This window comes from Chelon labrosus (assembly GCF_963514085.1).
Source record: "Chelon labrosus genome assembly, chromosome: 8".
NCBI classification, from domain to species: Eukaryota; Metazoa; Chordata; class Actinopteri; order Mugiliformes; family Mugilidae; genus Chelon; species Chelon labrosus.
In genome coordinates this window covers 19,757,952-19,779,300 of record NC_140358.1, presented here as the reverse complement: position 1 = coordinate 19,779,300, position 21,349 = coordinate 19,757,952, and the positions used below count along the sequence as shown (strand labels likewise).

At 42.0% G+C, this 21,349-nt stretch overlaps 3 protein-coding genes across 3 annotated transcripts; 2 read left to right on the top strand and 1 right to left on the bottom strand.

Moving 5' to 3' along the window:
- Nucleotides 1-761: 761 nt before the first annotated feature.
- LOC311492152 (uncharacterized protein) lies at nt 762-1,948 on the top strand (the record flags this gene model as incomplete). The annotated part of the gene is made up of 3 exons (XM_084550336.1): nt 762-1,364; nt 1,463-1,607; nt 1,710-1,948. The coding sequence occupies exons 1-3, from the start codon at nt 1,065-1,067 to the stop codon at nt 1,946-1,948; spliced, it is 684 nt and encodes a 227-aa protein (XP_084406462.1). The 5' UTR covers nt 762-1,064.
- zc4h2 (zinc finger, C4H2 domain containing) lies at nt 1,531-11,940 on the bottom strand. The gene is made up of 6 exons (XM_084550337.1): nt 11,584-11,940; nt 11,382-11,497; nt 10,683-10,854; nt 10,287-10,459; nt 3,783-3,945; nt 1,531-2,886 (listed from the first exon to the last, which is right to left on the bottom strand). The coding sequence occupies exons 2-6, from the start codon at nt 11,432-11,434 to the stop codon at nt 2,773-2,775; spliced, it is 675 nt and encodes a 224-aa protein (XP_084406463.1). The 5' UTR covers nt 11,435-11,497; nt 11,584-11,940; the 3' UTR covers nt 1,531-2,772.
- A 387-nt stretch (nt 11,941-12,327) lies between these two features.
- On the top strand, nt 12,328-21,309 carry LOC311491925 (moesin-like). Its single transcript, XM_084549993.1, has 14 exons — nt 12,328-13,615; nt 14,351-14,434; nt 14,512-14,607; nt 14,779-14,901; nt 15,467-15,618; nt 15,722-15,805; nt 15,886-16,032; nt 16,489-16,585; nt 17,192-17,355; nt 17,487-17,617; nt 17,797-17,963; nt 18,313-18,405; nt 19,069-19,302; nt 20,517-21,309. The coding sequence occupies exons 1-14, from the start codon at nt 13,532-13,534 to the stop codon at nt 20,679-20,681; spliced, it is 1,821 nt and encodes a 606-aa protein (XP_084406119.1). The 5' UTR covers nt 12,328-13,531; the 3' UTR covers nt 20,682-21,309.
- The last annotated feature ends 40 nt before the right edge of the window (nt 21,310-21,349 follow it).

Here is a 21,349-nt window from a genome sequence, read left to right as displayed (position 1 = left end):
GAGAGCAAATGTCGCGAGGGAAACACAACGGGCCTTTTCACAGGAGGCGTTTTGGCCATAATGGCCTCACTGATTCTTTTCAAGTGTCCCAGGGAGACATGACAGTGAGCCGCTGCGAACAATGCAGGCCCTGAAACCGCAGCAGCCGCAGGGTAATTAGCCATCATTCATTTCTATTATTTACCACCGTGCACTTCCTGCTGTGACACAGTACTGAAAATGATAGTTGATGTAATAATTCATTACTACATCAACCATCAAATATTTGTTTCCTTTTTTTATTATTATTATGGATAAATTCCAGATAAAACAGCACCACATTTAAACATCCAACCAAAAAAAAAAAAAAATCAAAGCAGTAGAGACACAGTCTTAACTGATTACATTAAATATGGCTCTGTTCCATTCAGGGGCTCCAGGGAGTCGTGCCATGGAGTCACTGTGTACACTGTGCAGGAGCCTCTTGCACCGGCTAAAACCAAATAGTGTGCAGCCACTGTTAATGCTATTAATCACACTTGTGCTATTCTCCGCTTAGACCTGTCAAAATAAGCCTGCCGTGAAAAAGGATCTATTTGCAGCAAGGTGATGGAAAGCCAATCAATCACAATCTAATGATGGGCAACGTGTGGAAATCTAAAATTAAACGCCATGTGCTGTTTTTATTTTATTTATTTTTTCAATTTATTGCATGTTTAAAAAACATAAAAGAAGATTCAATATGAATGTTTAAATTGATTTAGTAAGATTGGATTGTCCATGTCGTTTATCGTGCCATTCCCCCTGTCGGCCACCAGATGGCGGTAGTGGCGCACTGATATCAGGAAGTGGAGCAGTAGTAAACACTAAAAGAAGGATTGGAGTAAACAACACGGATTAGTAAAGGTGAAAGCCATTTTCTCAATGGGCGGTGTTACAGTTTTGCCAAATAACCACCGTGTCTTAAAGAAAAAGGGCTGCTAACCGTTCTCTTATTTCTTATTATTTATTTATGACATAAACATTTCCGCTGCGTTTAACTGAACGGAGGCAATTTGTGCCGCGGGTGTTGTATTGTGTACAAAATGGACGAGGGGGAAGCCTTGAGAAACTACTGCAGAGCAATGATGACTCGCGTCAGAGCCAAGGAGCTGCAGCCCCTTCCGTCCTTTGAGGAGAGCTGGAGGAGGCGCACAGTCGGAGGAGCCAGAGGCACCGACGAGTTCAGAGATCTCACAGAGGCTGACCTTCCTCTCACTGACTGTACAGGACGCAGACGAGGCCAGACCTCCCCCAGCAGTCCGTGTCCACGAGTGAATCAGCCCGTCCCCCTTCAGCTCATTGCAATGCTGAAGCTGAAAACTTTCAGGGAGCAGCTGAAACGGGTTAGCAAACAAGCCCCGTGGTGTGACTCAGCCCCCCTGCGGGTGGCCGTGGTTAAAATTAAAAACCTCTTTCCCTCCTCTTTTGTCTTTAACGACAGGCTGCTGAGGTGGAGCTCCGCGACCCCGCCGCCTGCAGCGTGTGTGAGCAGGAACGGGCTTCTCTGGCCTTGAAAACTTTTATCAGGAGGAAGAAGACACAACTGCAGCACCACACACCGAAGGGCAGACTAAACACTCACTGGAGTAAGTCACATCAAGTGTTAGATAAGCTTAGGTACAAATCTGACGACGGTCTCAGCATAAGTTTCTGTCAAATCTGATCAGATTCACTGTCTGATATCATAGAACAGGACACCTTTAAAGAAGTTGGTGCAAACACCCCCCAAACCCCTCCAATGCCCCTCTCTGGATTTGGCAGGAACTACTTGGTGAAGATATGCGGGTCACAGAAACCTGGGGTTGCCTTAGCAACCACTAAGGAACGTGGAGTTGCCCTGGCAACAGATGAAATGAGGGGTTACCCTGACAAAAACGCTACAGGAACTCATTTAGCAAGACCTTACTGTCCTTTTTCAGACAGATAGCTGCAGACATGACGGGCACAGTGTTAATACAGCAAAAGGGGACAGTGATACAGTGGAGTCAAACATATTCCTACCCCTTTTATTTCCCAAAACAGCCTGAACCCAGCCATTTACCCTGCTCTGCTACAGCTGTGTTTACGTTCACACCACCAAGTACTACAAACAACAGTCTTTGTCTTTGTTTTGAGTGAAAAAAAAAAAAAAAAAGAACACGCTAACAAGGTTAGTACAAAACAGCAGTTTATTTTCTTAACACTGTATTAAAGTTAAACACACACACAACACTATTCAAAGCAAATGAGTCTGGCCTCTATTTTTTTCAGTTTTGGTGGTCACTTGAACACTGTAAACATTAAAACAACATTGTGTTGTATCCAACATCGTAATTAAACCCATTAGATTTTATATTGGCACAAAAAAAAAAAAATACACAACAGACAGCCGTGGCAGCAGGCATGCATTGCAAAAAAGATGAGAAAATACAGTAAAATATCTAAGGCAATTAACAATAACAAGAGGGGCAACATTATTTGGCCGAGTTCCTTTTTGCATTATTGCAGCTACAAGGTATAGGGGCTAGTAAACTACGATGGAAGTCATACGATTACATATAAACACATCCAGAACACTGATAAACACAAACAACAAAATGACATCACCAGGTCCTCAATCTATTCTTGACAAGTTATGGATAAATTACTAAGACCGTTTGTTAAAGCGGGGACTTCGTGGAAATGCAGAGAGATGTACACGGCAGATCCAAGATGAATGTACTGGAAGAGTCGCCTTTAAACCCGACTTGAGGGTGAAGGTGTGAGCGGGATCTACTCATCCGGCTTCCTCTTGGGCTTCTTTGGGTTGCGGGAGCGGCTCTTGGCCTTGCATAACGGACAAATGGGAGCGTTACGATGAATCTGCTGGTGGCAGGACAGGCAAGCCTGGAGAGAGAGAGGGGGAGGAATTTAGAGCAATCACTTTAATGAATGTCTTTTTGATTGTTTTTCAGACAAACCTACTTAAATTGAGAGCGTTGGCTGCGTTAGCAAGGACACTAGTATTCCGTTACGTAACCATCTCAATCAGCACAGCTCATCCGTGTGTGACAGATGACACTGGACTGACTGTAGCTGGCACATTTTGCAAATGTACTTATTGGATAGTGTAATTTAATTTAATTTCATGCGTATATAAATTTCTCTATCGTTATAGATTATAAATGCCAGTACATTGCTGCTGCAACACTAAGGTTTCCCAGTTTGGGATTAATAAAATATCTGTCTATAAAGTTGCCTAGTCCATTGATAATCCGTTCAACATGAAAATGGGCCTGATAACCATGTAAACTCTTGATACGATACGGCGACAGCCACATGGAAGTAGAAAAACATGTTTGGAAAGATGAACAAAGCTGGAATCGATTTTGGCAGCGCGACTGAAAACGTGGGTCCCATCTATCATTTTGTGTTTCTTACTGAATGATTTCAGTGCTGTAAATAAAGCTGAGGAAAAATAATGCCTTCTTTTTCTTCTGCGGTATTTAAGGGAAATTCGATGCTCCATTAAGCGTCCAAATAAACCCTCAAGTTGGAATATCTGATCAGACTGCTTTCAGCCAATGTCTCTACCACTTTCTCAGTATTAGGCACAACGAGGGGCCAATTACCTCTTGGAGATTCACAGCGTTTTTTCATCATTAAGAAGGAAACTAACTAACTAAAGTGCAGCCTAATTAACTGTAAAATAGGACTTAAATAAAAGCGGTTGTTCTATTATTATTTCAGACTATTTCCAACGTTTTTCCTACTGCAGCTATTTTTGTCAGTAGAAGCGATACCTTCATCGGCGGCGGCTGCTGCCTGAAAGTGGCCGTCTGGCGGGCATCTTGTTTCCTGGACACCTGAAGCTGCTGGGCGGCGGCCGCAGCGGCAGCGAGGGATTCTGGGATGGCGGGCTCATGCGGCTCCTTCTGCCACTCGGCTTTCTGCTTCTCAAAGTAACTGTTCAGAGCAAAGAAAGAGAGAGAGAGAGAAACCCTGCTAGCTGCGATTCTTAATTTAGAGCTGATGGATCACATCACAGTTGAGATTACCCCATCTACGCTGTGTATAGAGAGATGAGGAGCGGCAAAACCAAATAAAAAAAGGAGACTTAAATTGAGGAGCATTATAGTCGAGCTAACACATCCTCTTTGTGCGGGACTCTGAGCAAAAGCACCGTCTTTGTGAGATTGTTTGTCTCCATGCCTTTAAGTGTGTGTGTGTGTGTGTGTGTGTGTGTGTGTGTGGGCAGGGGAGGGCTGGGAAAGAAATGCGGCCTTGGACTTTATGCCTTACTGGCCCATTTTCAAAACTTTAAAAGAAAAAAGAAAAAAGAAGAAGTGATATCCCATTTCATTACGCTCTCTGGTTTCTCTCAAAATAAGCCCGAGATAAAGTAGAACTCTGAACATTCACAGAACAAATTTAATGTGTTATATTTCCCCATGAGCACGATCCACCAACGCACCAAGTATTAAAGCTTTTTTTGCAAGCACTACGTTAACACATACGTTGCATTAATTCACAGCTAATATGAGTTTATTTGGATTTTATGCCATTGTTGTTTTCACATATTTCAGTTGGATTATTTTTTTTTTTGGCTATTACTGAGGTGTTGACTGCTCTTTTTTCTGCTGATATATCACACTCACGTCGTATCTTAAAATGTACCCCACAAGCCTGTGAGGTGCGATTTAATTTTCTCCAAAAGCTGCGTCATCGCGCCTTGAAATACAATTACAGTCGGCACTATTACCGTTAAGTAAAATTACTCAGGACACACGTGCAAATGATGGTTTTAACATCTCCCCAGCCGTCGGCATCGCAAATCTCTCTGCGGCGAGTTCTTCTTACAGAGAAAAACCACCGGAGGACACCAGCGATAAGCCGCAACTCTCTCAGTATCTCATTTACTCGGGGGAACATGAAGGGGCACGCCTCAACAAGGCAGGGAGAGACGACTTCCACCTGGAGAGAGATGAACTCATCGCCTGCGCTTCCACGCAATTTACAGCCAAACTCAGAGGCCGGGGCTGCCAACAATGCTGTCAGCATACAGAGCAGCACGGGTACAGCATTCATCCTCGCCAATAAAGCCTTGAATCTGCAGGGCCTAAACAATACTAAACAACAAATATTAATTAATTTCTCTGTGCTCTCAAGTTAGGAAGTTATTTTTCCCCAAACTGAGCATGAATTTGGACCACTCTGACGGACGTATCTGTGAGTGTCAACATGGCAGAATCATTACTGGCAATAATGTGTGTTGGTCTGTGAATTTCTCCGATAAAAAGTCCTTCTAACGCCGTCCTAGGGAGCACTTCAAAACAAGTACGCCATCAGTCACGCTCATTATAAATAAACCAGACTCCTGTCATAAGGGCTCCTGGCCAGTGGCACACTGTTCTGTATTTAGACCTTCAAAGAGCCACGCACTGCACTCCCCTAACCCATCTGGACTTGCCGACGTAGCAAAATGAGGATGATGAAATTGACAAAGCTTTGCCTTGGGATATGCGAGCGTATCCTAGTCAAAAACTTTAATCAACTTCACCTCCATATTCCAGGCCCATCAGTAAATTGAGCCATCATCCACTGTTGATGGATGTCGGCCTGCAGTTTGTGCTGCTGGGAATCTACTTGTCAGAACCCCCTGATGCACCTCTCCAGTGTTGTGGATAACAGGACCATTGTGGAGACTGAAATGGGTTTAATTCTCTCCAGCATCAGACAGTCGCTGAAGTCAGAGAGGCTGGACAAATGGAGGGGAAATTTCACCGGACGTGAATTTCTTTAACAAGCCACGAGAGAATATCAAGCAGATACTTAAAATACACATAAGTCCTTCCAAATATCACCAAGACAAGAAAACCAGTGACTAGAACTCCTGCATCCTAAAAGAAAACCGTAGTGACGTTTGAAGTCTTAAGACCAGCTTCCGTTACTACTACATTTAAAAGGTCAGTTCACCTAAATCACACATAGTTTCCAACATATTTCTTGTGGTATCAAGAAATACAGATACTGTAGTCTTACACTGACTTGCCATGGTGTCGCAGATATCTAAAGTTGTACCTCTGTTGCCACCCAGACACAATAGTAGTGAAAGGAATTTTGATTGCGCCTGAAGTGTTGACTCAAATTACCAGCTTGCGGTTGAGTGACTCCATGCCTCAATGCCTACCAGTCATTTAGCAGTTTATATCCAGACTGATATTATGTAAAGACTTTAAAGACTGCAAATGAACCACTTCATCATCTTCCTGCTACGTGGCAGTTATTATTATGTTGTCATCTATGATTTCTGTCAATAATTTCTAGTGAGAAACATGCTACCTTAACGTAGAGACTTTTTGTTTTTGTTTTTTTTACAGAGGACTGAGCTGTGTCACATGGTGCAACGGCAATCACCTGATCCTCATTATCAACAAAATTAATGAGCTTGTGGCAAATTATCATAGGAACATAGGAACAGGTGGCCCCCTGTGCTGGTTGTAATCCAGGGAGAGGAAGTGAAGAGGGTGGGGTCCTGGACATTTATGTGACCTTTTGTCAAAAATAGCTTGTGAATTGTCTGTAAACATTCTCGGTCATCCAAGGCTGTACTTGAGGTTTTAATAAGACATTCCTGCAATTGGATGAACGGTGAAATGTCTTCAAGACAACCCCAAGCAAGTCCACCTGGCTATGTTGTTGTTCTTTTGCGAGGTTTCAGTGATGCTGACCTTTTGCAGCCAAAATTGAACTAGTTTATCCCTGATTATAAGAGAATGTGGCCGCAAAAATCTCAAGAGATTCTCTGGAACTCTTCCATAAGATGCTGTATTCGCAAGAAAGTGATGGACACACAACCAGAAAACAAAAATGTCTCCGGCCACGGCTGTTCCCGGTGCGGAGGCATAAAAATTGAAGAACATCTTTATCCAGAAACACTCGTACCACTAACGGGAATCTGAAGAGCTCAATGCCAGCTGTTTACATTGATGTTATAAAAAGCCGCTAAACATTACATTAAAATCAATGACTAAATATTCAAACTTGACAAATCAGTTGGGTTGTTGGCAACAAGACCATGTCCCACTGAAGGGACAAGCACTCCACAGCAAGGCAGTAAATAAACTACGTCTCAAATGTCTGTTCCCTAAAGAATTTACACATTGTCTATCACACTCAGATTTTAGCACCAGCGGGGTAAGTTCCACCATGTAGCATGCACGTCCTATCACAACGAGAAATACAGGACACCATGGTGACGAAAAGCAGGGAACTGCCGTTTGCCCTTGACATTTGAGAAATGTGATCTCAGCATGTGATCCAATACATCTCTACCAGGCAGAAGTCCCAGATTCTTCTGACCTGCAACAGTTCATCATCTCAACAGCTTCCTTCTCAGTCTTCTGGTCATGCTAGTAAACCAGGCAATAAATTACCTCTCTGTCGTAATCCACATGATCGCTCATGTCACAACAGAGCTCGCAGTAAGATTATTACTCATACTATATTTTCAGGTTCAGATGGCAGACATGTCCAGATTCTCTGTTGAAATCTTCTTCTCCAACGTTCACCCAACAATTTTATTGTTAGCTGTTGGATTTTTGATTGTTAATATACTATTATGTGTCTGCTCACGACTGGCCGACTGGGGCCTTTCTGCGTGTTCTCCCCGTGTCTTTGTGGGTTCTCTCCGGGTACTCCGGCGTCATCCCATCGTCCAAAAACATGCTTGTTAGGTTCATTGGTGATTCTAAATTGGCCGTAGGTGTGAGTGTGAATGGTTGTCTGTCTCTCTGTGTTAGCCCTGCGATAGTCTCGTGACCTGTCCAGTGTGTACCACCCCCCGACCCTTCACAGGACAAGCGGTTACAGAAAATGAATGAATGAATGAATGAATGAATGTTTGCTCATGCAAAAACATCTCGGATTTTAGCAGATGATTAAGTAATTCATTAAATGCACCTCAGCCTCAGATAATGTTGCTTCAGACCAAAAACCACAAGTTTATCACTGTCTATAAATAAGGCAAAATATTCTTCACTGGTACACGAGTGGTACACATTTAAGAGATTTATTAATATCCTTGAACAAAAAGGCAAACTGTTCCTCTCTCTCATCCAAGTGTCCTTTTCCTCTCAAGCATGGACAGTCAAACATTTCTAACCTGCATAGAAAAAGCTAAGGACAAAAGATCAAGGATTTCCTGTCCTAGTTTCTTTACTGTCTTAACAATACTGGACACAGAGCTGCATTGTGCTGATCGCTGATAACAAATCAACCAAATTCCTCTCAGGCTTTTTTTTTTTTTTTAATTATGTAGCAACCAGATTGCCGCCTGTCCTCCGGTTGCGTCGGTCTATTCCAAGACTGTTTGCATTAACAATACGTGCCAAAAAAAGGGATCCAAATGCTTCCATTCATCCTCATTTTGAAGCTATCTTCCAGTACTCTTCCAGTTTTAATCACCAGCCACATATTAATAACAAAATTCATTCAAGTTTGAATCCTGTTTTTGCTTCACAGCTTTGACACATGCTGAGACAGGTGCCGTGGTAGGGGTCATAAATTATGTTACGTGATGCAGTGCTGCTTAGGAGTAGTTCATTATTGATGCAGTCAACTAACTATCCTGAATATATCGGTCGGTATTTTGAGGACTGTCCTTTAGTGGTTCTCTTTGACTGAGTCAAAAACATTATGTGACCGGGTCACTTGTGGCGTACCACAGGAATGCATTCTTGGACCACTTTAAATTAGTTTATGCTTTCTATCTGCAACTGTCACATAAAAAACTATTAACTGTTAAACTTTGAGATTTCAATGTCACACAGTTTCAACATTTTTTTCTGTAACACAATGTTAATATACACCGATCAGGCATAACATTATGACCACCTCCCTAATATTGTGTAGGTCTCCTTTGTGCCTACAAAACAGCTGTGACTCATCAGAGAATGGACATGGACCTTCTGAGGGTGTCCTGTGTTGTCTGGCAGAATGTTGTTAGTGGGGGTCTCTGGGTCCTATGGGTCACGGGAAGGGTCCTCTGTGGATCAAGCTTATTCCAATGCATTCCACAGATACTTGATCGCTTTCGGATGTAGTGAATTTGGAGGCCAGGTCAACACCTTGTGTTGTTTTTCATGTTTTTTTGAGTTGGCTGCTGCTATCAAAGAGTGTCATTGCTATGGGGTGGGGGTGCCTGGTCTGGTCTAGGTGGATGGTAAATGTCTAAGTAACAGCCACATGAATGACAGGCCCAAAAGTTTCCCAGGGGAACACTGTATTATTACAAGATGGTCAATGTTATTTAATTTACCTGTTAGTGGTCATAATGTTACGCCTGATCGGTGTACACTGCAATGTCATCTGTTTCCGCAGTCATTCTGTGATGCATTGTACTCAAATTTCTGCAAGTCTGCAAGGTGTATTATTGTTTCCATCTTTTTGTTGCCTTTGTCTGGTCTGTAAATCCGATTCATTTGTCCGTGTAACATTCATTCATTCATTCATCTTCTATACCCTTTTAGTCCTGTTAAGGGTCACGGGGGTCTGCTGGAGCCTATCCCAGCTGTCTGTCCGTGTAACAAGTCCATAAAAATTCGTTTTTTTACTGTTTGTTGTCTTTCTTGTTATTATAGGATATGTTGTCTGTGTATGTGTGAACGGATAATAATAACAGTAAAAATACGTGAAAATCATATAAATGCAATTCATTTGTAGTCACAAATACTTTAGATGATTGAAACTGAACTGTAAACTATCAAGAAACGTCTCTTCCAGGGAATTTCAGTGAAAATGTCATGCACTTGAGGGCTGCGTTTAAGAAAATCCATTTTCCAATTCTAATCTGTATTTATTTGATTGATCCAATTCATAAAATCCAGTGACGAGTCTTTCAGTAATGTCTTCTCCTGTCTCCTGAATGAAGTTTTGGCTCTTTTAATAACAGGTGCCTCACTAAAGAAAGCACTTCTTGGCACTTGTTGGTCACGTTGAATAAAACGCAAATTGACATTTGAGTCAATTCTTAATTTAAACAGTATTATTCTCAAATAACGCATCAAGTTGTATTTGACTGAAGTACTGGTTTAGCTCTCCAAGAATGTCTTTCATAGCCAAGCAACACTGGTGTTGCAACTAAAATATCCCAAATGGAACAAATAAGGAATAAAATCAGAAACCAAATTGGGACCATGTGAATCAGACTTTAATCAATTTAGAAAGCCAGTGGCGAAACCCAGCCCTTATCCAGCACTTTGTGTGCATGTGTGTGTGTGTGTGTGTGTGTGTGTGTGTATACTCACTCCAGGGAGAGCTTCTCCTCTTCTTCGTTCAAGTTAGGAAGTCTGTGTAGACCTAAGGTCATCCTGAGGGCGTCAACATGCTCCTTCAGTGGTTTGTACTCATCATGCAGGCGGCGAGTGGTTTCCAGCAGTTTATTCAGGTCATTCTCTGACTGCTTAATGGTGCTCTCCATCTGAAAGGGCAGCAGGGTTGATGTGTTCAGTATAAACTCTTCCATGTTTGCACCAGCATGCACCATGTTTTCTGTCTAAAACTGTTACAAGCAATTACGTTTACTAGACATCCATTAAACACTGGAGTTTGCTATTCTCAAAATATTTGGAAATAACTTTTGCAATCTCAGTAATTCTTGGTCTATTAAGGATGCTAAACTTTGAACGTGGGACCCAACTCACCACATTGATATCGGCATGAATGAGCCGCAGCTCCTCCACGTGTGCCATTTTCTCCTGCAGAAGGAGATCCATCTCCTGTTTGTACTCCTTCAAATGTTTCTCCTCAGACTCCAGGGCCTCAAACTCAATCTTCAGACGAGACTTGATCTTCTGCATCTGGACTGTCTTATTCCTGCAAAAGAGACCAGCTGTCAGGTCATCCACATCACCTCACCTCCCACGCAATAATAAAATTTTTTAAACAAAAACCCAACAAGACTAATAATACAAAATTATTATGTATAAGTGTTGCTGCAGGTAAGACTCGTGGTTAAACACCTTTCTCCAACTCTGTTTAGGAAGTTAATGACAGACTGCTATGCTACACAGCTAGCTTAGACACAGTAATAATTAGCAGCGCACATCTGGCATTTTTCTTTTTAACATCTGGAATGTGAACGCACGCACGGTCCGGCTATGTGCTGAAATCACAACATGTGTGTATTTGGCTCACACTGAGTCAGTCCGCTGACCGAAAAGTAAACTGGAAGAGAGCAAACAGTGAGGATTAACAGCACACCGGCTAATATTAGCTAGCCCCGTAACAAAAGCAAAGCCAAGGGGCTTTCTCTTGGCCGGCTAACGTTAGCTCAGACACGTCCCTCAGTACGTGCCAAACATCTGGCAACCATTATTTGAATTCGACATCCCGAGCCTCACCGTATTTCCAGGATATTCTCCAATTTGCACATTATTTCTTGTTCGTCCGCCATGGTTCTGCAGTCCCTTGTCGTCCAGCTGGCCGGCTCAGTTACTCGAAAGGCCACGGTGGTCTCCTTGTTGATAAAAAAAACACAACACAATGGCCGGCGTGAGCGCGCACACGAGCACGCGCCCGCAATGTGAAACCTTGGCTACGTACAGAGGCAAGCGCGAGACACCGTGCCGCGCACACAATCTGGGATGTGCTAAAGTTAGCTATCCATTTCCTCCTCGGTTGTCTGGTAGGGCTGCACTGTGATGGAAACAAACTCCACTGCACTTTCACTGACTGAACGTAACTTCAGATTAATTCGTGAGTACTCCGTGCAGCCTCCAGGAGACCGGAAGTAGCAGGACAAATCAGTAAAACTGGATCCGTCCATTAGTCTGTTCTGCAGGTTGTAGCAACAAGGAAGTAATTAGTTTAAAGCTTTTACGTTTGACGTCAGAATCACAAATCAAACATACTTAAAGTGTCTTAAACTATATTGTTAAAAGTATAAAGAGTGTATTTCCATGTAAATAAGCCCTGCAGCCTCCAGGAGACCGGAAGTAGCAGGACAAATCAGAAAAACTGGATCAGTCTGTCAGTCTGTTGTGCAGGTTGTAGCAACAAGGAAGTAATTAGTTTAAAGCTTTTACATTCAGTGTCAGAAACATAAATCACATATACTTAAAGTGTCTTAAACTGTATTCTTAAAAATATAAAGAGTGTATTTTCATGTAAATAAGCCCTGCAGCCTCCAGGAAGTAGCAGGACAAATCAGAAAAAAACTGGATGGATATCAGTCTGTTGTGCAGGTTGTAGCAACAAGGAAGTAATTAGTTTAAAGCTTTTACGTTCAGTGTCAGAAACATAAATCACATATACTTAAAGTGTCTTAAACTATATTCTTAAAAATATAAAGAGTGTATTTTCATGTATATAAGCCAACGTCACGTGCCAGCTGAGTGTGCACTGTGATGAAATGTGACAATAACACAGAAAACATATAAATGAATAAAAAACACTTCATGTCACGCAACACAGATTGTCCCAAGTACTCAGGATGAAGTAATAATTAAAATGCATTGCACATGTTGCAGATGTGAAGGTGATACTGCACATGTAGTTAGTACTCTATGTACATCCACATGTTGGTACGTGTGGATCAGAAGCAGGAGGAAGTTACTGGCACATGTGGAAATTGAGTATCCTAATAGCCAATGGATAAAAACTGTTTTTATTCTGTTTTGAGCAGGCTGAACAGGTGGTGTCTGGGATAGAGGTGATCACCGACGATTTTCCTGGTCCTGTAGAGGCAAAGAGAGATGGCGATGTCATCCAGGGATGTTAGAGGCCAGCTAGTCTTTTCAGCTGACCGTATAACCCTCTGCAGCTGTTTCTTGTCAGCAGCTATGCAGCCAGAATACCACATGTTGATGGAGCGCGCCAGCATACTCTCTATGGCGGAACAGTAGAAGGTCACCAGCAGCCTCTACTCCAGTCTACTCCCTCCCCTGAGTATGTGCAGGAAGTGGAGTCATTGCTGGGCCTTCCTCATCACTGCTGTGGTGTTGGCTGATGGGGATATATCCTCAGAGATGTGAGTCCCAATGAATTTAAACCCTAACCCTCTCCACTGTCACAGTCACCACTGGTGTGCGGACAGGCTTGGCCAGTAGGGCATGGGGTGTATAAAATAAACAGGACAGGTTGCCAGTTTATCGCAGGGACAGCCTAATTTAACTTTTTCTTTTTCTTTACCTTGTACAAATCACTGTCATAACAACATACCACGAGCTTTAAACATCAGCTCAAAGGATTATTGGATTAGAAGAATGTGCAGCACATTCACTGCTAGCTGCACACCAGTTGCTGCTGAGTGGCTGTTGATTGGCATCCTTCTATAAATAGGTTTGAGAGACACAAATGATGTCTGTATTGATACACATTCAAAAGATTATTGCACTGAACAGGAAAAGGGTTCACTCAAGGCAAAGGCTACCTCTTTAGAATGTGTGGGGTCGGGCTGCCCTTGGATTAACTGAACCAGAAGTACTTGGGAACAATACAATGGTCCATTCTCATTCAGCATAATCCTTGTAGGTATTGCAAGCAGTTTCATATGACTCTGCAGAGAAAAGGCAACTACAAGCACCTCTCTGAAGAAGTGCATCGGCTACAGAATAAAAAAACACAAATGTCAACTGTAAGTATCTATCGTTCATTGCCTATCGCCTTCTGTTTTCGTTGTTTTTAGTGTATGGTTGGAACATTTAAATTGCAGCTTGGTTGACATTCTTGAACCTGCTCAGCAAAGGTGTCTCTGGATTTACTGCAGTGTTGATGCATTACCTACAAAACAGTAGCAAAGTAAAGCCGTGTGATCTTGCAGTGTGTCTACTAAGGCTGTGAACATATTGTTTGTTCATTGTTTGTTCACAAATGAACAACAATGGAAATCTGCTTTTTAGTTAATGCAGCTTAGACAGGTTTAAGAGGAGTGGAACAAACCATTTTTCTCCATGTTGCTTTTTTATTCAGCTATATCAACAATTTCAAATATGTACTGCATATGGTGTCACTGTTTTGACCCGTCATTAATTATGCATCACAGAATGAACCCCATGTTCTAGGTTAAGTCTAAAATATACTGTGGGCTTCATTTTTTGATTGTAGTCCCCACCAACCACTTGCGATTGGATGCTCCTGGTTGAACAGAAGAATGTAAGGAACCCTCTTTTTGGTTATTTTGCTGTCAGACAACCAACTAATTTAGCATTGTTTCAAAGAACAAACAATGTTATAAGAGAACTGCTAGTGCTCTTTTTCGCCCAGTTGCTGCTCTGAATGCTCCTGGATGCTTTCTCCAGTGACAACAGATGAATGAACGGCAGGGAGTTTTTCCTCCTGTATCTCAGTGTGAGTGCTTTCTCTGTGGCAGATAAATGTCCGAGTTACGACAATGGATGCAGAGCTGGAGTTTGCCATACTCCCCAGCACCACTGGCAAACAGCTATTTGACCAGGTACACTGTGCATTACAATCAAACATGCTTTAACAGATGAAAACGTGATTGTGACTACATTCGTTGAATGCATTTAGATAGTGAAGACCATCGGGCTGAGAGAAACGTGGTTCTTTGGCCTTCAGTATCAGGATAGCAAAGGCTTCTCCACCTGGCTGAAGCTCAACAAGAGGGTGAGGTGAAACTTTGCATGTCAATGTTACATCCCTTGATAATAACATGACTTCTCTTCATTTGAAAGATGTAATCTTGATTATTGTTTTGCTAATGTATCAACCCATTGAGGCTAATTAGTTACTATTTATCTATTTTGGGATCCCTCTGCTGTGGGGTGTCAACCCCAGGTGACAGCTCAGGATGTGAAGAGGGACAACCCTTTGTTGATTAAGTTCAGAGCCAGGTTTTACCCTGAGGATGTCGCCGAAGAACTGATCCAGGAAGCAACGCAGCGCCTCTTCTTCCTACAGGTTGGAAATGAGTCCATTTACTTGAGTCCATTTACATGTATTGGCTTTTTAAAAGGAACACGTGTTGAAAATATGCACCACTAAAACACTGGATTGTAGTGATGAGCTGTATATGGGGCCATTTCAATGAGATGGGCCGATATACTTTGATCTCCTGAAATGGATTCAAACCCTTTAACTTCTGAAACAGAAACAATATTCACATTGACTTCAGGAATAATACAAATTTCAATGAAACCATAAAAATGTGGACACCGAAGCAAGAATGCTATTCCACACACAGAAAAATAAATTAGGAATCAAAACAAAGTGTTGAACCTGTCTTAATGACCAGTGGGGGTTGCATGATGACTCACGCAGATCTCGTTAACCCCCATGTGTTTTTCATAAGGGAGTACACTCGCACAAAAAATATATCCAGGTGCACTAGAATAAACACTAAAACACAAAGGGTTTCTCTGTCTGTGAGATGCAATAATATCATCATACGATGGCGTGACACGAGATAACATCATGAAAATAGGGGATTTTTGTGTTAAAATTTGCATTTCTTTCTCTGTTTCAGGTGAAAGAGAGCATCCTGAACGATGATATATACTGTCCACCTGAGACTGCGGTGCTCCTGGCCTCGTATGCTGTTCAGGTCAAACTCGGAGACTACAAGAAAGATTACCACGTCCCAGGGTACCTCACAAGAGAGAAGCTGCTGCCGCAGAGGTTAGTGCATCCCGTGCATATTAATATCAACCAAAGTTCACCTTAATTCCAGTGTCAGTCATCTGAATTCCAACTGGTGTCTCCTCTTTCCTGATAAAACCAGGGTTTTGGAGCAGCACAAGCTGAATAAGAATCAATGGGAGGAGAGGATCCAGGTGTGGCATCAAGAGCACAAGGGAATGCTGAGGTACCGCAGTCAGAAAGTTTTTATGCATTTTTCTTTGGAAACAGGTGTTCTGTATCAAATTAAACTGTCCCGTACCGCAGAGAAGACGCAATGGTGGAGTACCTGAAGATAGCCCAGGATCTGGAGATGTACGGGGTCAACTACTTCAGCATCAAGAACAAGAAAGGTTCGGAGCTGTGGCTGGGAGTGGACGCTCTGGGCCTAAACATCTATGACAAAAAGGACAGGTAGGTCACAATTCAAGAACTTAAATGTCTCTTGACACATTTACATGAATCAAAACATGTCAGTCTACTGCAATAAATTTTGTGCATTCATGGTTTCCAGATGACTTTGGAGACTTTTCTTTACTCTAGTGCCATGGCTATTGTCTGTCCAGTGTTGTTATTCATAATCAGATACCTACAAAGCTACACTTTGTGTTTGACTATTCACTCGGATTAAAACGTTTGATCATGCTAAAACGCCAAACTGAAATGGGGAACATGCTCTTGCCACTGTGAGCATATTTGCATGCCTACGTTAGTGTGTTGCTCAAAGCACAGCTGCATCCTCCTCACAGAGCTGCTAAATTAAAATAAGCTCTCAGTATTGTTGTCTTTTCTTTTCTTTTCTTTTTTTTTTTGGCACGCTAACGTTCAAATTTAACATAAACCATGTTTTTGTGGTTAAAAATTTTACAGGATGACCCCGAAGATTGGCTTCCCCTGGAGTGAGATCAGAAATATTTCCTTCAATGACAAGAAGTTTGTCATCAAGCCAATTGACAAGAAAGCTCCGGTAAGCAAACAACAACATGTATAAATGAAGGAGAGTGCAGTTGGATATTTTTCTCCATAGCTAAAATCACACACTGGGTCTAAAGGTTTTTGTGCAGCTCAATGGTATGTTGAACGTTGAACCAAGAGCTTATTTTAGCTTGTGGATGGGATTAAAAGCCTTCTCTGGTGGTTGGGTTACTCATTATCTTAGTGTTTTCACAACTGCATGCAGTACAAGATCCCTCAAATACAACTTTGAAGATATGTCTATTCATACTTATTTGCTGTAAACAGGAGGTATGAGGAATCCCTTATTTTTGTTACTGGCGAAATTAGAAATTTTGCAAATGCATAAATTAAAGTGAGTTGAGTAATGAGAGCAGCTGCTACTTGATCTCATTTATAAACATGAGTTTAGCCCCTCAGTCCAACTTGCCTCCTGACTGAATGCACCATGCACAGAGTTGAAGATGGCTTCCAAGAGTTGAAAAGAATTAGTAAAGTACGCAGAAACAAAACATTCTTTGAGATTATTTAAACCCATCCCACTGAAAAAACATCCCAGATGTGCAAATCGTCGTGAATCAAAGCTTGGGGAATTGCTGCAAATTTTTGTTTCCTTCAGGACTTTGTTTTCTATGTACCTCGTCTTCGCATCAACAAACGTATCCTGGCATTGTGCATGGGGAATCACGACCTGTACATGCGCAGACGTAAACCTGATACCATTGAAGTGCAGCAGATGAAAGCCCAAGCCAGGGAAGAGAAGAACAAAAGGCAAATGGAGAGGTAAGGAAGGGGTAAATAATGAGGGATTATTTCTTTTAGAGTTTACAGTGTGTTCTCTCAGCTTTAAGAAAGAACTGTCAGGAGATGACATTTTTTTCCAGATGTGTATTTATGCACAATTCTCCTGTCAGGGCTCTGCTCGAGAGTGAGAAAAAAAAGCGAGAAAATGCTGAGAAGGAAACAGAGAAGATTGCTCGTGAGACCATGGAGCTGATGGAGAGATTGAGGCAGATTGAGGAGCAGACAAAGAGAGCTCAGGATGGTCTGACAACTTTCTGAATACAAATGTTTCTTAACTTCTCCTTGATTTCTTCCGTTAAGACACATTAAAACAATGTCTTTGCATAGCCAAACATCCTTTGATTTTAGGGTTGCTGTTAAGCTTATGCCATGTGGGTGTGTTTGGTGTGTGTTGGATGGGTGCGCACATGTTGGTTTCAGAGCTGGAGGAGCAGACTCGCAGGGCGCTCGAGTTGGAGAAGGAGAGAAAAATGGCTCAGGAGGAGGCCGAGCGCCTGGACAAAGACCGCAAAGCCGCAATACAGGCTAAAGCAGCTCTGCTACACCATTCTGAAACCCAGATCAAGAACCAGGAAAGCCTGGTAGTGGTACACAATTTCAGTCATTTTCACCTTAACAGATGAAAAACCTAAAACACTAAAAAATCTTGACAAACAAATAAACATAAATCATTCATGTGCTCAAGGACTTATGGATAAATCTATAAACAAATCTGCTCATTTATGATCTTAACATAGATTTTAATCAATTCTGCTTGGTTGCAGTTTTACCTTTATCAGAAGAAAATGATTTAAATTCTCACTTTACTTCACTAATACAAATAAAACACACTTTCAAGCACACAAACAGAGCACAGTGGCCACAGTGATCAGGAGCACTCTTAACTCTCTCTATCTATCTCTCTCTCTCTCTCCATTGGTGTGCACGGCCGTACAGGCGACTGAGCTGGCAGAGCTTACCTCTAAGATCTCCCAGCTGGAGGACGCCAAGAAGAAAAAGGATGAGGAGGCAAAAAAATGGCAGAAAAGGGTGAGAGCAAAAGAAAGAACCGCATGAGATATAAAGGATTTAAGCATGAGTTAAACATGAGCAAAGAGGAATGTCTCCCAGTACGCCGTGGGTAGAATTGAAGCGAAGGCCAAACACAAGTCCATTTCAGATTTTTAGGCCAAACACAAGTCCATTTCAGATTTTTATCAGTGACGCGGTATTGTCACATGCAAGCCACTGGTTCAGTAAAGCAAACAATTACATGCAAATTTGACCTGAGGATTTGTGCAAAACAAATCAGCATGAATACCATTCTGAAGTCGGATGCAGTCTGCATGTCATCAAGTGCTGCTGAAGAGTTATTAGTTCTGCTTTCTAATGACGTGGGAGACACTTAATGCAGGGAAATATCCTGTTAGATTAGATACAAATTTCTGAAATGGCGATTTTATCAGTGAGTGCTGTATTGAAACGTCTTCATTTAGGGTGTAACAGGAAACGGACAAATGAACCATAATTAAATGTGACATCCTGTTTTTAAGTCATTTAAATGTTTTCCTGTTATTCATCCTTTTATTCTCAAAGAGTACATTCAGGGTTTGTGGTACAGATCCATTATTAGAATTTGAATCCCAATAATTCATTAGTGGATTGTAACATATTTTTTGGAGCAAATCCACTACGTTTCTTGTGCTTTCATAGGCGGTGATGGTGGAAGCTGACCTGGAGCGAACCAAAGAGGAGCTGAAGACTAAACTCGTGGGAGTCCACATCCAGGATACGGTCCACCCTCACATGCACGAGCACGACGAGACGGACGAGAGCAGCGCCGAGGCGAGCGCCGAGCTGACTTCCCCGGGCATGGTCCGCGACCGCAGCGAGGAGGAGCGGGTGACGGAGGCCCAGAAGAACCAGAGGCTGCAGAAAAACCTCAAGGTAAGATTAGGCCGACGTGTTCCAATGCCCTGTTAAACAGATTGGCCAGCCTCTTAATCAACTTCTGGTCAGAGGTCATGTTTGGCCAGAAGAGAGTCTGAGTTGTCCTGGAGCTTTTACAAGTGCAGACAAATGAATCACAAAGCGCCATTGATTTAGCAATTAAAAGGCTTTAGCTCCTGTGAATAATGTTCTGTGAATTAGAAACCCCTCCAGCTGAATGCTCAGACTAATGTGACAGTGAGTAAAAGGCCGGTTCTTCTGATGGTTATAGAGCCGACAGAATGACTGTACCTAGCTCCTCTCTGCAAAAATATACAATGTCAATATATTTTTAGCTGCATGGATCCGTGGGTTGCAATGTCACCCGTTTGCAGGTCTTTCCATGATGGATTGCCACAACATTTATTTTGAAATTCCTGACACCCCTACTGTACAATATGTTCTAATAACTTTTTATTACTAGAAGTTGGCATGCTGACATGCTAAACCAAAACAGTGAATGTGTTAAATATCGCCTGCTAATCATAAAAATGCTGGTAATGTTGATACCATCTCTGAGAGCATGTTGGTGCAGGTTTATCCCAAAGCTGCTTTCGGTTTTATTTACCGCCTTACAGTGACTGAACACTACTCCTCCTATTTCAAAAACAAAACAAAACAACAACTCTCTCTTCTAAGTTTCACTTATTTTACATTATATTTCTATTGTTAGTTATTCGATCTGTAATAAACTGAAGCTTAGGCAGTGTATGCGGTTGAGAGGCATTTGCCTTCCTTCTTTCTTGTCCCATCTCCAACGGTTTGAGGTCTGAAAACCACATTTCTGTTGCTGTTTTGGTGCTTTCTCTCTGTCATTTGTTTTCACAGTCTGGGGTTTTGACTCTTCCTGTAAGCATGTTTCATTAGCTCTAAAAGTCGTTTCACTAGAACCAAGTGCACTTTACATAATTCAACATTGTTGCATTGGTACATTAGTATTTTAGTTTCAATCAAGCTACAAATTTCATCCGCTCTCTCTGTCTGACAGGAAAAAAAAAAGATATGATTTTGTTGATGTGACTCAACAGAAAAACGGACTTAATAACTGAGGACAATAGAATGTTTTCAAATGGGATTGAGGGGAGTATAGGGGAGAGGGGTGAGGCTTCTGAATAGTCTCCCGGATTCAGGTAGAAGGATTTTATTCACTGTGTGCTCGTGTTCTTTTTCAGTTCCTGAGCACAGATCTGGCTGGAGCTGTGGACGAGAGCAAAAAGACTCCCAATGACCTGATCCACGCTGAGAATGTGAGGGTGGGCCGTGACAAATACAAGACCCTGCGTAAGATTCGCCAGGGCAACACCAAACAGCGCATTGATGAGTTTGAGTCCATGTGAGGCGGTGAGCCGCCACCCCTCTCAGACTGAAGGCGAGATGAGAATAGATGAAGAATTCGATTTTAGGAGCGTAGGTGCAGATTATTGCACGAATATAAGTGTTTGGACGCAACATGCGATTATATTCCACACCGTGTTGCGCTTTTATGTCTTAAACATTCATGATTTTAATAGCATTTCATTTGTGAACAGTGAGAATGTGGCAGCTCTCATTGCAGTTACATTTTTAATTTCACATGAACCCGAACAAAGAGTCTAGTCAAGTGTTGCCAACAATGTAAGACTAACATCTCATAATTGCTCTCAGTTATGAAGAGGTTTGCTGTTGTCCTTCTCAGTCTGATTACACACAAAAGCAGTTTCCATACTCGATATGAAATAAATAAAATAAAAAAAACTTATTATTGCTGATTAATTGCAGCAGGAGATCTTTATTCTTTATCTCAGAAAATAAAATACACAGAAAGTGTGGTGTGTGTGTGTGCATCAGTTTGCATGTGAATGAGAAAGCTAGCATCGCCTTCAATGTGCCTAATGAGGCGAAGTGTCCCCAATTATCACTTTCAAAATATGTCTAATAAAAATAAACCGAAAACCAAAATGTACACCACCGTTGGCATAGTCCATACAAAATTTCTGGAAGTGTTCTGCACACACACATGCTCTTG